At 36.0% G+C, this 14,160-nt stretch overlaps 1 protein-coding gene across 3 annotated transcripts; it reads right to left on the bottom strand.

Annotated features, from left to right (window-relative positions):
* Nucleotides 1–5,924: 5,924 nt before the first annotated feature.
* On the bottom strand, nucleotides 5,925–10,185 carry LOC108192346 (serine carboxypeptidase-like 51). 3 transcript variants are annotated; one of them, XM_064079861.1, is made up of 14 exons: nucleotides 10,148–10,164; nucleotides 9,870–10,080; nucleotides 9,645–9,739; nucleotides 9,457–9,564; nucleotides 9,124–9,364; nucleotides 8,800–8,843; nucleotides 8,654–8,721; nucleotides 8,450–8,555; nucleotides 8,162–8,364; nucleotides 8,001–8,070; nucleotides 7,578–7,628; nucleotides 6,930–6,982; nucleotides 6,706–6,838; nucleotides 5,925–6,343 (listed from the first exon to the last, which is right to left on the bottom strand). In XM_064079861.1, the coding sequence occupies exons 2-14, from the start codon at nucleotides 9,982–9,984 to the stop codon at nucleotides 6,269–6,271; spliced, it is 1,362 nt and encodes a 453-aa protein (XP_063935931.1). In that variant the 5' UTR covers nucleotides 9,985–10,080; nucleotides 10,148–10,164; the 3' UTR covers nucleotides 5,925–6,268. The 3 variants fall into 3 exon arrangements, with proteins under 3 accessions (XP_063935931.1, XP_017227746.1, XP_063935932.1); XM_017372257.2 differs by lacking the exon at nucleotides 10,148–10,164 and having other exon boundaries at nucleotides 9,846–9,986; XM_064079862.1 differs by lacking the exons at nucleotides 5,925–6,343; nucleotides 6,706–6,838 and having other exon boundaries at nucleotides 6,941–7,082; nucleotides 7,505–7,628; nucleotides 9,870–10,185.
* Between the last annotated feature and the right edge of the window lie 3,975 nt (nucleotides 10,186–14,160).

The raw sequence follows: 14,160 nt of genomic DNA, 5'->3' as shown, positions 1-14,160 counted from the left end.
AGACATTGCCCTAATGTAATTCTCAAACATGCTTTTCTAAAATCAATGCGAGTGCAAAGACATGCATTCATGAAAATAAGCAGACATGATGTTGAATACACATGGCAAACAATCAAAGATAAGACAAGAGCAAGGTAGGCAGTTATGCAATTCAGAAGATTCAGTACTCTCTACTTAAACCAATTAACACAAGTGCAACAGGTAGCAAGTAGAATTACATATATTCAATAATCTTCGAAAAGCATATGGATTAGACACAAGAAATTAATAATCACATTATCAATTTATATTAATCCCAATCTGTTGTTATATGGCATTATACTATCTCTATTACCTAAGTCAGTTTTAGATCTAACATGAAGTTCTAAAAGTTCTACTGACAGAAGGTAGACATTCCATCATAGAACAAATAAATTCCTTAACAAACAATTCAGATAAATAAGCAAATCTAATTGTACTAGGGAATCTGAAAGTAAATGTTTTAACAAAGTTATATATGCTAGGATCATAACCCCTAAAACTAAGAGTTGTTTTCCAAAGGAAAGCTTCTAATCTCACCATAGCAAATAATCAAATCCTAAATATTCATACACATGTTAAGAATCTGCTAAAGACACATGCACAAGATTATCATCAATCCTAGTTACCAGAACAATGACCTAGCATACTAGTTCAACATTATCTATTGTGATGCTATCATGCTTGTGCTTGTGTGTTAAACAATTCTACTCAGAGATTTATAACATGCTTTGAATATAAAGAAATATGTATTGCATAGTTAGAAAGAATTCGTACCTGAGATGTGCGAGTTGAGTCATCTTCAGAGAATGCTAGGATAGCCAGATAACCATAATCATCCTTCTCATCAGCAACTGATCCAGCTCACACCTTTCCTAAAATAGCATAAGAACTTGTTGTGATGTTTCTTTCAAAACATCCACTTGAATTTCAGACAAGCCCTATCATCCTTGTTTGTCGTGGCTTCAAATATATATAGCAACCATTCTTTGCTAAAGATACCAATCAATATTGTGTGTACTGACCAACTCAGTTTTCAAACAACCTGTCGAACTGAACCCTGAAGAGTCTCCACTTGAAACCAATGGATTCCGTCTGAATCTGACATGACTAAACTTCTCAGACAGTGTTATGCTAATCCTTGAAGTTCTTTCCTCACATTCTTCAAAAGTGTTAACTTTCGTCGACTTGAGCTTCCTCAAATTCAGCAGTTACAAACTCTTCTGTTCAATTCTAAGGTTCTGACATAAATGCACGAAACTGATTTGGTGCGGTAGTAACTCGATAATTATATCCTTAAACCTCCACAGTTCTCTGTCTTTGGTTCAGTTGATTCTGGATGGATTTAGCATTGATACAATTCACTGTGTAATTGTATTTCCCTGAATCACTGAGTTAGATTGAAATCCCTTGAAGATTCGTTCGTAAAAACTTCTCTTTTCCTACTACCAGTGGTACCATTCAAAGTTGATATTCCGAGCCCTGGGAAGATGCACTCAACACATAAAGCAAGTTCCCATCCTGATCTGGTGATCTGATAATCAAGTAGGAGTAATTACTCAGATCAAGGCCTGAAGTACCTTCTTCAAAATCCACTGTCAGTAGTACCAAATTAGTCTTCAATAGAACCTTCTTTGAATCACAATCATCTTTGCCGAACATAGAAAACTGCTTCTAATAATCCTTTGAGAAATCAATTGGATTGGGTCATCAATGTACTTCCATTACCGGTTCTGAGAATCTGGTATTTGAAAGCCCGATGTTTGTCTTGTAATCTGTCAGCCTGATCTGTCTCAACTAAATGTCAATCTGATTTGTCTTGAAGTAGAATAATTAAAAAGGTTACGGGACACTTGATTATTTAAACTAAGTTTAAATTATAAAGAAAATAAATTTAAAAATAAGTTACAAAAGATGAAAGAAAATAAAGTATAAAATAAACTTAGTCAAATCTATAAAATAAATTTAATTATATTTAAAAAATAAATTCAAATAAATTCATAATAAACTGAATAAGTTTAGAATAAATTTATTTCAAATTCATTTAGTAAATATATTAAAATTTATTGTATAAATTTAATTTTTGAAAATATTCAAGTGTCTCGTCTCCAGTTAAATCATAGCTTCCAGAACAAACTAAATTGAACCCTTGAACTTGAACTTATATCCATAATCAGTTAAATCCTCTTAAATTTATATTTTATATTTTAACTTAAATTTAAATCACAAACTATAAAAATTTAAATAATAAATTTATAAAATTTATGATAAACTTAATAAAGTCTAAGAGTAAACTTTACAAGCCTAAAATAAATTTATTCAAATTTATTAAATGAATTTAGTAAAGTTTATAAAGTAAATTTAATTAAGTTTATAAGATAAATTTAATTAATTCATAATAAACTCAATTAATAAGTTTAAAATAAATTAAATCAAATTTATAAAATAAACTTATTAAAATTTAAAATATAAATTTATAAGTCCCAGTCCGAAGTTCAGTATCCGACAGATAATCCTTGCTTAGGCTACGGACAAATTCAGCAACACAAACCGGAAGAACATTTCCCCTAATCAAATATCAAAAGCTAGGTTCTTGATTATCCGTACGATAAGGATCTTGATTTGTATATCAATCAGCCTGGCTCTGATACCAATTGTTAGGTCCAAAGTATCGTAGAAGGGGGGGTTGAATACGATACTCACTACAATTTAAAATTCTTTCGAATCTTGCGGATAAATAAATTGCAGTCCTGTAATGGGTTTCGTGTTCCGGATATTTATTGGGTCGATTTCTGAGGATATGAAAATATTAAACCAACACACAATATTTTCCAAGGTATATCTGTATATTGATAAATACCTCGAAGGTGCTATAAATCCAAACCCGAAGGTTGGCTGCAGAGACTACAATACACTCTACACACAAACGCCTATCAAAACAGATCTTCTATCTAAGCTCTCGTATGTGTGTAGTGTGTGCACTTTACAAAGTGTGTAGTTGTTTTCAAATGAAAACACAAAGCCCTATTTATAGACTTTCCAACAACTAACCATGGTTAACGAGTTCGTCCTGGACGACTTGAGTTCGTCCTGGACGGATTCGTTTTCTAAAAATAAAACTAACTCCACCAAATCACAAGAGATTGGCGCCACTTTCATATACACATATATATACATATATGTATAGCTAAGTTGCGCCCCAAATATACTTATATGTATATTCCAGTGGTTTTACTTGTGAAAGTCAAAGATGGCGCCCTCCAGAGTCAAACATGGCGCTTAACCGTACACCCCTGTGGCTTGAGATAGAATTTATACAAGGCCACAGAGTTGATTAAGTGTCAAGCGCAAGTTTTGACTAAGTCAAACCTTGCGCTTTGACACGGTCAAAACTTGCGCTCCTCTAAGGAGATAGTCCCACAGTGTAATAGCATATATGACTTAATCGATTTGTGAGTAATGAAGGTTTTACTGTATGTGGCGCAAGTGTTGACTTAAAGTCAAACCTTGCGCCTGTACAGTGGAAGGGTGAGGTTTGTTACTTAGAATAAATCTAAGTAACGAGACAACCTTGCGCCATTCACCAAATTCCTTCCCTGTTATCTCTCATAAGACTGAGGGTTGACCGGGGAGACTTTTCATAATATATATATTTGTATATGTATATTTATGATTTATTAATTGATTTGATAATTACTTGAATTAATTTCTTATTCAAGTAATAATCAATTAATATCACATAAATATAAATATATAAATATATATATTAACTTGAAATTCCTTTGTCACTTTTAGGAGTAGTTCTTTTGACTTGGTCAAATATTCGTTGATCGAATCCACTGAATACTTTCGTATGTCCTGACGTCCTGTGCACTGGTCTGGTTCACGAGCGACTCGAACTGAAATAATTCTTTGAATCCTTTGCTTGATAATATTCTTGATCAGTCATTCCGGGTTAGTTTATGCTTCAGTTTGTTGATTATAAATAACCAACCAAGATATATAAAAATATCTTGCTTCAGGGGTTGCACTGAAATCTTTCGAGTACTTGGACAACATCTTCATTGCTTCCACAATCTTGAATACTTCAATCTTTATTCTTCACTGAGGCATGAGCATATTAATGAACTTCTTCCAGTGAACTTATTCCTTCAAGACTGTAGATGGCTTCTTCAACCTTTGTCTTCGTATCTTCCGATTCCGGTGCAGGCGTAGTGTTATTTACTTGTCCTGTTCTATTGTTGAGTTATCATCCCTATGTAACAGATAGGGTTGTCTTTACATTTAGACTTACAATTTACAAAATAGAGTATACTGCAGCAATATATAATAATTATAATTAAAACTAAAACTAGTTAGGGTAAGTAAGTCATTTTATTTAAAGTGATTAGTTAATGGTCATAAATATGTACATATTTAATGCATATAGTATTTCGTAATTAAATGTAATTTCAATCTCAACCATATAATATACTTAGATCTAATGATACTTAGCAAGTTTTAAGTTCTAACAATAACTTGGTTCTATCTCGAACCTGACCCTATATATATATACATATATAAATATGTATGTATACATATATATATATATATATATATATATATATATGCTTATTTCTAATATTAATTAGGGTCCTGCAACAGAATTGCATATGTAAAATATGTTATGTTTAGATTTAGATCCTAAAAGTCCATTTAAAATTTAGTTTAAAATTTAGTGTTTAGCAGAATCTTAGTGGGTACAAAATTCTATTTTAAGGATTAGTTCTCTCTTAAGCGCGGTCATATACATATATATTGTTCAGAATTTAAATATACAAAACTTCTTCATTTTCTAATTTCTCTGATTTAAATTTCAGTTCTCATTATATTGATTCAAAATTTATTTTTAACACGTGAAAGCAATACTGTAACACCCCAGTTCCACATCGAGAAGTGTGGAGACTTTAGTTTAGTTTATAAGCATAAGTACAACTACCAATTGCACAAACAAATCATGATCTTTTGGGAGACTGTGGCGGGCTTTCAGTGCCATTTTTATGACTTGTGTCACCATTTTATGGTCATTATATATAATATTCTTAATTATGTTTTAAACTCTATTTTAATTCCTTTGTTAAATTATTAAATTATTATGTGTCTAACCAAAGGATTTTCCTTTCATTAGAGTGTAATTAATATTTCTACTTTATTTTATTTCCTCTCTATTATATATATATATATATATTCTTTCGTTTTTTTATTAGATTTATCATCTTTTTTACATTAATTATATATATATATATATTATTTTCTTGTATATTGATTTATATTTTGTTTGGTTTGTTTTTTTCAGGATACTTTGAAAGCGAGGTTCACAGGTATTCTTTTCTCATTCACTTAAGCTTTATTGTCTAAACGTGCGGAGTTGTGCTTGCATGACTTTCGGTTAGATGATAAACTTTCTTGAAAGAAAGATATCTCAGATGCGGTTTATTGTATTTCGATACAATTCATCTACATGTATGTAGACCTTAAAAAAAAAAAAACCGGATCACATTATTATTAATGAGATTAGAGCTAATTAAACATTTCTAACGGGGATTTTTAAGAACAATTTGTTAATAATTTTTGGATAACCCGTCATCTTCCCAATTAATAGGTTTGGTGCCAGTACAAGCGCATCTCCAAGAACCTCTTCATTTAAGCTCCTAACTTGAGATTTGAGGAGGGAGTGGAAAAATGTTGCTCCAAGAGACTCTTAAGTGGCTCTTAAATCACTAAGAGCCTCTTGTTTCTCTCTCCTCTCTCCTCAAAGTCAAGAGCCACCACATGGCTTCTAACTTTTTTTTTTCACAATAAAAAAATCCTTCCCTCCAATTCACCTCCATATTTCTCTTTCTTTTGTTATAGTGGAGCCCAATATATGATTAAAATAAAATATGAAATAGAGAAGAGATGTAGAGAGTATTGTTGGAGTTTACACTCTTAACTTTGTCTTAAATTACTAAGAACCACATTTTTTACATTATATATAGGAATCAACAAGGAGGCTATTGGAGATGCTCTTAAGACATGAGTAAAATAATTTGTGAGGACTATACTGCCGATTGACACGTCCATTGACTTGTATCTTGAGTCCTCTCTCCAACTCCAGACTTGAATGCCAAACATACACAAATAGTGTCATATACTTACATGTATATATCCTTTGTTCGTGTGTATCTCATCTTGTTTTTTGTTTGTTTGTTTATGCTACTGCTCCTACAGTCTACATAGTTTCAGCCGGAGACTGTGTAATGTTACCCACCATGTTAAGTGACACACAGGGCTCATCTACAGGTACCTGCAACCAGTTCCACCATACACATAAGTCCTACAGTATACTCCCTCCGTCCCCTGAGTTGTATACGAAGGGGAGCGGCACGCACTTTAATGCTTCTCTAGAGCATAGTTCTATAATTTATTTTTAAATTTTTTTCTGATTTTTATTCAGAAAAAAAATTTAAAAAATAAATTATAGAATAATATTTTATAAAAATATTAAAGTGCGTGCCAAATAGTAAACGTATAGAATTAAACAGACTTCCAAAATACATGCCACATAATGAACGTACTTGAATTAAATGGAACAAAGTTAATATCATAAATACACACACATTTATAGTTTTACTATTGCTTGCTGCCACTTTATGATTTTTGACTTACAAAGTGTCCGGCTTTAAGAATCCAGTAAAAGCGTAAATTTCTGTAGGACTTGGTGAAAGCTTTTGTAGCTGATCCATCCCCACAGTACAATGGACTTCTCTCCATGCTCAAGAAACTTTGTATGCCTTCCCACCTGTATTTATTATTGCACAGTTTGAACATATTATAGAAAAAGAAATTTTTATTTGTACAGCCTGTGAGAGTGATAGATGGGTGCAACTCACTTTAGCTTTTCTACCCATGCTTGAGTTCCTTTGGTTGAACAAATCACATCAAGCTACAATATCCAAACAATAAAAATATCAATGATAAGTGCACAAGAAAATAAGTCACATGGGCGGTTTTGAATGTGGGCAAACAATCATCATCAAACCATCCGGGGTCTCCAGGATTTCGGACGTCCTAGTATTTTTTAACCAAAATCTAAAATTTGATGAACTAAAATCACATGAAAAATTTGTAGTAATAAAAATAATTCTTAACTAAGAAACAAAGCATATTAGGTTTTCTACCTTTTTGGATATATTAAAAAATTAAAATGATTTAAAATATTGAAAAATATTATAATTTATTGGGCTTTTATCTATTTTTTATTCTATTACATGGGCCTAAAGTTAAAGGACCGTCGTGTATAGGGGAGAAGAATAGATATTATTTTAATAATTTTATTGAATATAATTAATAAATAATAATTATAAATATTAATACTACATGTATATATATATTGAAGGCCCTTGTATCGATGGAAGCCCTAGGCAAATAACTAGGGAGACTCTCCGAATACGCCTCCGAAACCATCTCACTAATGCTAGACTTAACTTTTACGTTAATGGTGGGGAATGCTTGGATGGTTGGAGAATAAGAATCCTTACTTGTCCATTATAAATGGTCACATTTACTCCTTTTGCCAAAAGCTCATCAACCTGCATCAATTTCACTCAAACACATTATTTATTTCCAGCAAGCAACCTTTACTCTTACTTTCCTATCAACACTTCCATTGTATAATCACAGGCTATTGCTTCTTCGTATGTGTGAGTAGGGGCGGATCTAAAAAGTGGCACAGGGACACATGTCCCCCTAAAAAATTTTTAGATTGTTTTCAACATTCTAAATTTTATAAAATTATAAAAGTGCCCCCACAATATTTGAAAAAATATATGTAATTTTTGAAAATGTGCTCGGTGCCCTCCTAAGAAAATAATCCTATATCTGCCCCAGTGTGTGAGCATGTGATTTTTAAAAATTAAAAGTTTGCGGTACCTTATGGATGAAATACATGTGAAAAAATATACCTCACTAATCCTTGGCTTCATGAAATCTCCAGCAAGAGCTGAAAAAACAAGATCGGATTGTCCTCCCCATCTGAAGACAAGAAAAAAGGGGAGGGGGAGTTCATAAGCCTGAATATATTAAAATCTTCTACCTGTTTTTAAGCAAGGGAAAATGAACTTACTGCACATTTTTCGGTATTATCTTGAGTTTTTTCCGAAGAATATCATTCATTAAAGTGTCTAAATCACCATCACCACCCGGCAAAGCCCTTGAGGAATCGAGATATCTTGAGTATCGCTTCAAAAAGATCTTTTTCTGAGATAACTCGGCTGCTGTTGCAGACACAGGGTCCATTCCCGAGTCCAAGAGAAAATTGTAGAAGTCCTAGATATGCAATTAAATGTAATTTCACAGACAAGAAAAATGCAGGAGTACAAAAATGTGTAGGGTAGAGGAAATTAGCATGTACCACAGAATTACTGTAGGATATAATAACATTCTCAAGTTCACTCCATGAATTAGTTGCAGCTTCATATTGTCCTTCACTAATCTGCTGCTTGATTTTCTGCGTAAGCCTGTTTTTGAAATCTTTCATCACAAACGTACAATGTTGGACAGAAACTATACAGACGTAAATAGAAATCAATAAAATTAGGAAGTGATTTATTTTTACCTGTTTGATTTATCTACACCACTTGTATCAAGCCTCGAAACATCTTTAAGAAGAGGAGCCCATGAAAACTGCATTTACCAAATTGACAAAATGAGAATTCAATGCAATAAAAGAAGAAAACAGGCAATTTAAGTAAATGAACCAACCACGAAATCTTCGGGTGAGATCCAACTATCTCCCAGTGCAATTCCTACACATCACAAATGTCTAATAAACAAAGGGATTTTCTATGGTGTGCCCAAGAGCACACAATAGTCTCTAACTCCAATAAAAATAGCTCCTTTTGATTGGTGGGTGAATAATAAATGTGAATGGCCCCCCTGCATTCACATCAACTCCACCAATCAAAACAGCCCATTTTTATGGAATTTAGTGTTTATTGTGTGCTCTTGGGCACACATTAGAAAGACCGATAAACAAATTGTAATCTTATTTCTTATGATTAATAGTTAAACTAATATTGAGAATACCTCCAAGTCTGAGCTTTAATTTGCCAGCTTCAATAGCCTTTAGAGCTGATAATCCAAGAGTGACAGCATATTTACCTCCATAAGATTCTGCTACTATATATAAAGGGCTCTTCTGGAGGACTTGATCGCGATTGAAAACTGAAATTAGCAATGCAGTTAAATCTGCAGCAGCCTCTTCATCAGTTTTCACAAACAAACTCTTGTCCTCCACAAAACTATATCCAGTCCCAACCGGATTATCCTACATTCAATCACATAGCCAAGAACTAACACATAAACCATATAAACGAGACCAATATCATAAAACTCTTATAATTCGATGGCATTGCATACCACAAACAAAAGATCAGCCTTTTGCAACCATGTTGAGTTTCTTGGCTTCAAAAAAGTATCCAATGGCCCAACCTCCTCAAAGTTTCCTATTCCAACTCCTGAGGCACCCTATTTGCATACAGTAATGTAAATAGACAGATTATACCATCTTAAAAATTTGAACTTTATATGAAAGATGTATTACTTACAGGTCCACCCTGCAACCACAGAATAACAGGCCATGGTTTATTTGGATCTTGGGTCCTCTGTGGACTTCTATAATACCACCAGAACATGTGAGCTTCTGGTTTGCACACATTTTAAAATCAACAATCCAAGATGAGAACATTATCACTAGAGACAACTCTACAACCAAACACCACATTAATGAAAAATAATCAAAAACATACATAGGATATACACATGTTTCTTACTAGGTCTCACTTCAACATAACCCCACTGCTCTGATCCATCTGGAGTTGTTCTGGCAGACATGGCTCCATTATTGATAAGCAGAACAAAAAGCAAGACAAAATGAGACTTTCCCATCTTCCAATATGTAAATACAACAACACAAGCCCACCTCAAAGAATAACTTTGTGCTAGCTCTATCCAGAATATATGGTAGAGTCAGAAAGAAGAGTATTTATTATAGCATGAATGTGAACTTGCTTAATCTATACTGAACCCTTTTCTGTCCTCAACACAAACAAGTAGGAGTATTCATATGTACACATGGATGTTGAAAGGAGTGTACAAGTATGACTTTAATCATGTAATTAAGCATAGCAGGGAAATCATTGACTATTCTTTAGATTACTGTAACAGCTAAAATTAAATACGGTCTACATAAAATTCCAGTTTGACTTACTTTAATTTTTATAAAACACTTCCTCCATGACAATTGCAAATAACTCATGATCCATTAAATACTCATGTTAATAGCATAGATTCAGAGAAAAAAAAAAGCGTCAAACAATTTATATCTCATTTTTTTTAATATATATATAAAGGGAGTGGTATCGTTTCATCTCCCGAAACTACCTCATTCTAAATTTTTCACATCTAACATTTTCTCCTACTTAATGTATGTTATTCGGATACTATATTCTAAATCAGTTATGTTGGGCCTCAGCCCACTAGACTAGAAGCCCATTTACGGGTCCAAGGACATGTGGTCCAAAACACACACAAGTATTAGACAAGTAGTATAAATATAGAACATGTATCCCCAAGAAAGGGGTTGGAAATTAAGAGAAAAGAGCCTCCATTGTAATATCTCAACATTTGGCGCTAGAAGGAGGGGCTCTTTTCATCCAACCACACACATAAACAATACACACAAGAAAATATAGATACGGATCAACCAAGGATGGCCAGGATGGAAGCTCCGATTGAAAAGGTGAACAAAAGCTATTTTCAGAAACAAAAATGAAGATCTCTCAAGGCAAATCACACACATGAATTACAATATACGGAGCTTTTCGAAGATGAGCCGCAAGCGAGTTCGGACAACGAGCATGCATATTCAGATTCAGTTGGAAGATATAACTATATGTATGCATAGAAAATATTTATAAAGAGCAAAGTAGATCAACCAAATCAAGTGAATCTATTACAACCGGAAAAGAAGGAGTAAAAGCAAGTTAGACTCGATTTTGATGATGATATTGGTAGTAGCAATGAAATCTCCGGTACGAATAAAAGCATAAGCAATCTTCAATGAGGATCCACAACCGAGTTTGAGCAGAGAATTGATCTCTTTAGATCTGATCGACAATGGAGGCGTGGAGCCATTGAACCGAGATAGCATTAAAATTTTCAGAAAAATATCTAGCACAGGCCTTAGGTGGTTCAACGATTTGCCCAAATGCTCTATCGCCTCTCATGGTTCATCGGCTCACCAGCTCATCGGCTCTTCACTCCAACAGCTCCTCGAGCGTCCAATTTTTGAAGTGCCCCTCTGTGAGGCGTCTCCCCTGTGAGGCGCCCCGCTTGTGAGGCATTTCGCTTATGTTGCGTCTCGCTTATGAGGCGTCTCGCCTCTTCACTCCATCAGCTCTTGGAGCATACAAAAATTTGAAAAGTATCTAGCACAGCCCTCAAGTGGTTCAACGATTTGCTTCCATGCTCTATCGCCTCTCCTATTTCATCGTCTCATCGGCTCACCAGCTCTTCAGCTCTTCGCTCTAACAGCTCTTGGAGCGTCCAATTTTTGAAGTGCCCCTCTGTGAGGCGTCTCGCCTGTGAGGCGCCCCGCTTGTGAGGCATTTCGCTTATGTTGCGTCTCGCTTATGAGGCGTCTCGCCTCTTCACTCCATCAGCTCTTGGAGCATACAAAAACTCATATCTCCGATCGGAACGCTACTACCGGAAACGAGGATGAGCTCCACAAATCGCCGCCAGATCCGGCGACGAGAGAGATGCTCCCTGTTCCCGAGAAGCCATGTCTTGCAAACAAAACTTCTCCTTCAAATTTCTTCTCCAGGCGTTTGTTTGATGAAAACGACGAGATGCATGTCAGTGAGGAAGAAGGCCCGACGGCTTCTGACCCCGCTGGCTGAATAAAATGCCGCTGATCACGACGATGCCATGACCGGAGAAAGGATGAAGAAATCTGCCGCCGGAGAGAGCACCAACGAGACCTCAACGAAGACATTTGAGATCTCCAATGAAGAAGCTCTGTTCCTGTATGCTCTACGTTGCTTGGCGATCTGTTTTCAGATACTTTTGTCATTGTTGTTGAGCTAGGCGCCACTACGATGGCTGATCTATGCGCTACCACGGTGGATGATATACGAGCTGCCAACCTAAGAGATCCGACGCCACCAAGTTTGATAGAGACTACATGAGGAAAATTAGATCTAAAAGAGGAACTAATATGGAGTGAAGGCTGCTTGGAGTGAATGTTCTCAGATCTGATCGAAAAAGAAGGCGTGGAGCCATTGTACCGAGATAGTATTGAAATTTTCAGAAAAGCATCTAGCACAACCCTCAAGTGGTTCAACGATTGGCCTCCATGCTCTATCGTTTCCCGTAGTTCATCGGCTCATCAGCTCATCGGCTCACCAGCTCATCGCCTCTTCGCTCCATCAGCTCTAGGAGCATACAAAAATTTGAATCCCTATGGGAATCCAAAAAAAATGAATCTAGAATTCGCCTCTTTGCTCGATCAGCTCTCAGAGCATCCTTGAAAGTAAAAGGCATAGCCTCAAAATGACTCCATATTTCGCCTCTTCGCTCCATCAGCTCTTGGAGCATACAGAAATTTAAATCCCAACGGGATCCAAAGGAAACAAACATACATCCCTATGGGAATCCAAAAAAAAAAAGAAAAAAAAAGAATCTAGAATTCGCCTCTTCGCTCCATCAGCTCTTCGAGCATACAGAAATTTAAATCCCAACGGGATCCAAAGGAAACAAACATACATCCCTATGGGAATCCAAAAAAAAAAAAAAAAAAAAAAAAGAATCTAGAATTCGCCTCTTCGCTCCATCAGCTCTTCGAGCATACAGAAATTTAAATCCCAACGGGATCCAAAGGAAACAAACATACGTCCCTATGGGAATCCAAAACAAAAACAAAACAAAACAAAAACAACAACATGAATCTAGAATTCGTCTCTTTGCTCCATCAGCTCTCGGAGCATCTTTGAAAGTAAAAGGCATTGCCTCAAAATGACTCCATATTTCGCCTCTTCGCTCCATCAGCTTTTGGAACATCCTTGAAAGTAAAAGGCATAGCCTCAAAATGACTCTATATTTCGCCTCTTCGCTCCATCAGCTCTTGGAGCATCCTTGAAAGTAAAAGGCATAGCCTAAAAATGACTCTATATTTCGCCTCTTCCCTCCATCAGCTCTCGGAGCATCCTTAAAAGTAAAGGCATAGCCTCAAAATGACTCCATAATTCGGCTCTTTGCTCCAACAGCTCTTCGAGCGTCCAATTTTTGAAGCGCCCCCCTGTGTGGCGTCTCATTTGTGAGGGGTCCTGCCTATGAGGCGCCCCGCCTGTGAGGCGTCTCGCTTATGAGGTGTCCTTAAATACAGCTCTTGGAGCGTTCTTAATGGCTCTTTGATTGTCCAATTTATGAAGCATTCTCAATTGCTCATTGAGCGTCCAATTCATGAAGCATCTTAATACAGCTCTTAAAGCGTCTAGCTCAGCGAGCGTCCTTCAAATGGTAGACAAAGCCCTACAACGGGTCTCAGGCATTACGCCTCCTCACTACATCGCTTCACTAGCTCAGCGAGCATCCTTCAAATGGCAGGCAAAGCCCTACAACGGATCTCAGGTATCACGCCTCTTCACTACATCGCTTCACTAACTCAAAGAGCGTCCTTCGAAGCCCTACAACGGGTCTCCAGTATCACGCTTCCTCACTACATCGCTTCACTAGCTCAGCGAGCGTCCTTCGAATGGCATGCAAAGCCCTACAACGGGTCTCCAGTATCACGCTTCCTCACTACATCGCTTCACTAGCTCAGTGAGCATCCTTCGAATGGCATGCAAAGCCCTACAACGGGTCTCGGGTATCACACCTCTTCACTACATCGTCGCTTCACTAGCTCAGCGAGCGTCCTTCAAATGGCAGGCAAAGCCTTACAACGGGTCTCAGGTATCACGCCCTAAGGCTTCATCTGCCCAAGCACATCACCTTCGAGATAAGCCCGCTTTGCGTGCAAACTAGAATGTGAATCAAGGCATCTACATTAACTTCATTATC

The sequence above is a fragment of the Daucus carota genome, chromosome 6, assembly GCF_001625215.2.
Source record: "Daucus carota subsp. sativus chromosome 6, DH1 v3.0, whole genome shotgun sequence".
In the NCBI taxonomy this organism is placed as follows: domain Eukaryota; kingdom Viridiplantae; phylum Streptophyta; class Magnoliopsida; order Apiales; family Apiaceae; genus Daucus; species Daucus carota.
The sequence above is the reverse complement of the archived record's forward strand: the minus strand, read 5'-3'. Positions and strand labels throughout refer to the sequence as shown.

What these genes read in the sequence shown, in the direction of transcription:
- LOC108192346 (XM_064079861.1), bottom strand. Translation starts at nt 9,984, where the DNA reads ATGGGAAAGTCTCATTTTGTCTTGCTTTTTGTTCTGCTTATCAATAAT. An exon ending in ATTAAAGCTCAGACTTGGAG is followed by an intron (nt 8,844 to 9,123) that starts GTATTCTCAATA and finishes TGTGATGTGTAG; the next exon opens with GAATTGCACTGGGAGATAGT. An exon ending in TCTCACCCGAAGATTTCGTG is followed by an intron (nt 8,722 to 8,799) that starts GTTGGTTCATTT and finishes TGGTAAATGCAG; the next exon opens with TTTTCATGGGCTCCTCTTCT.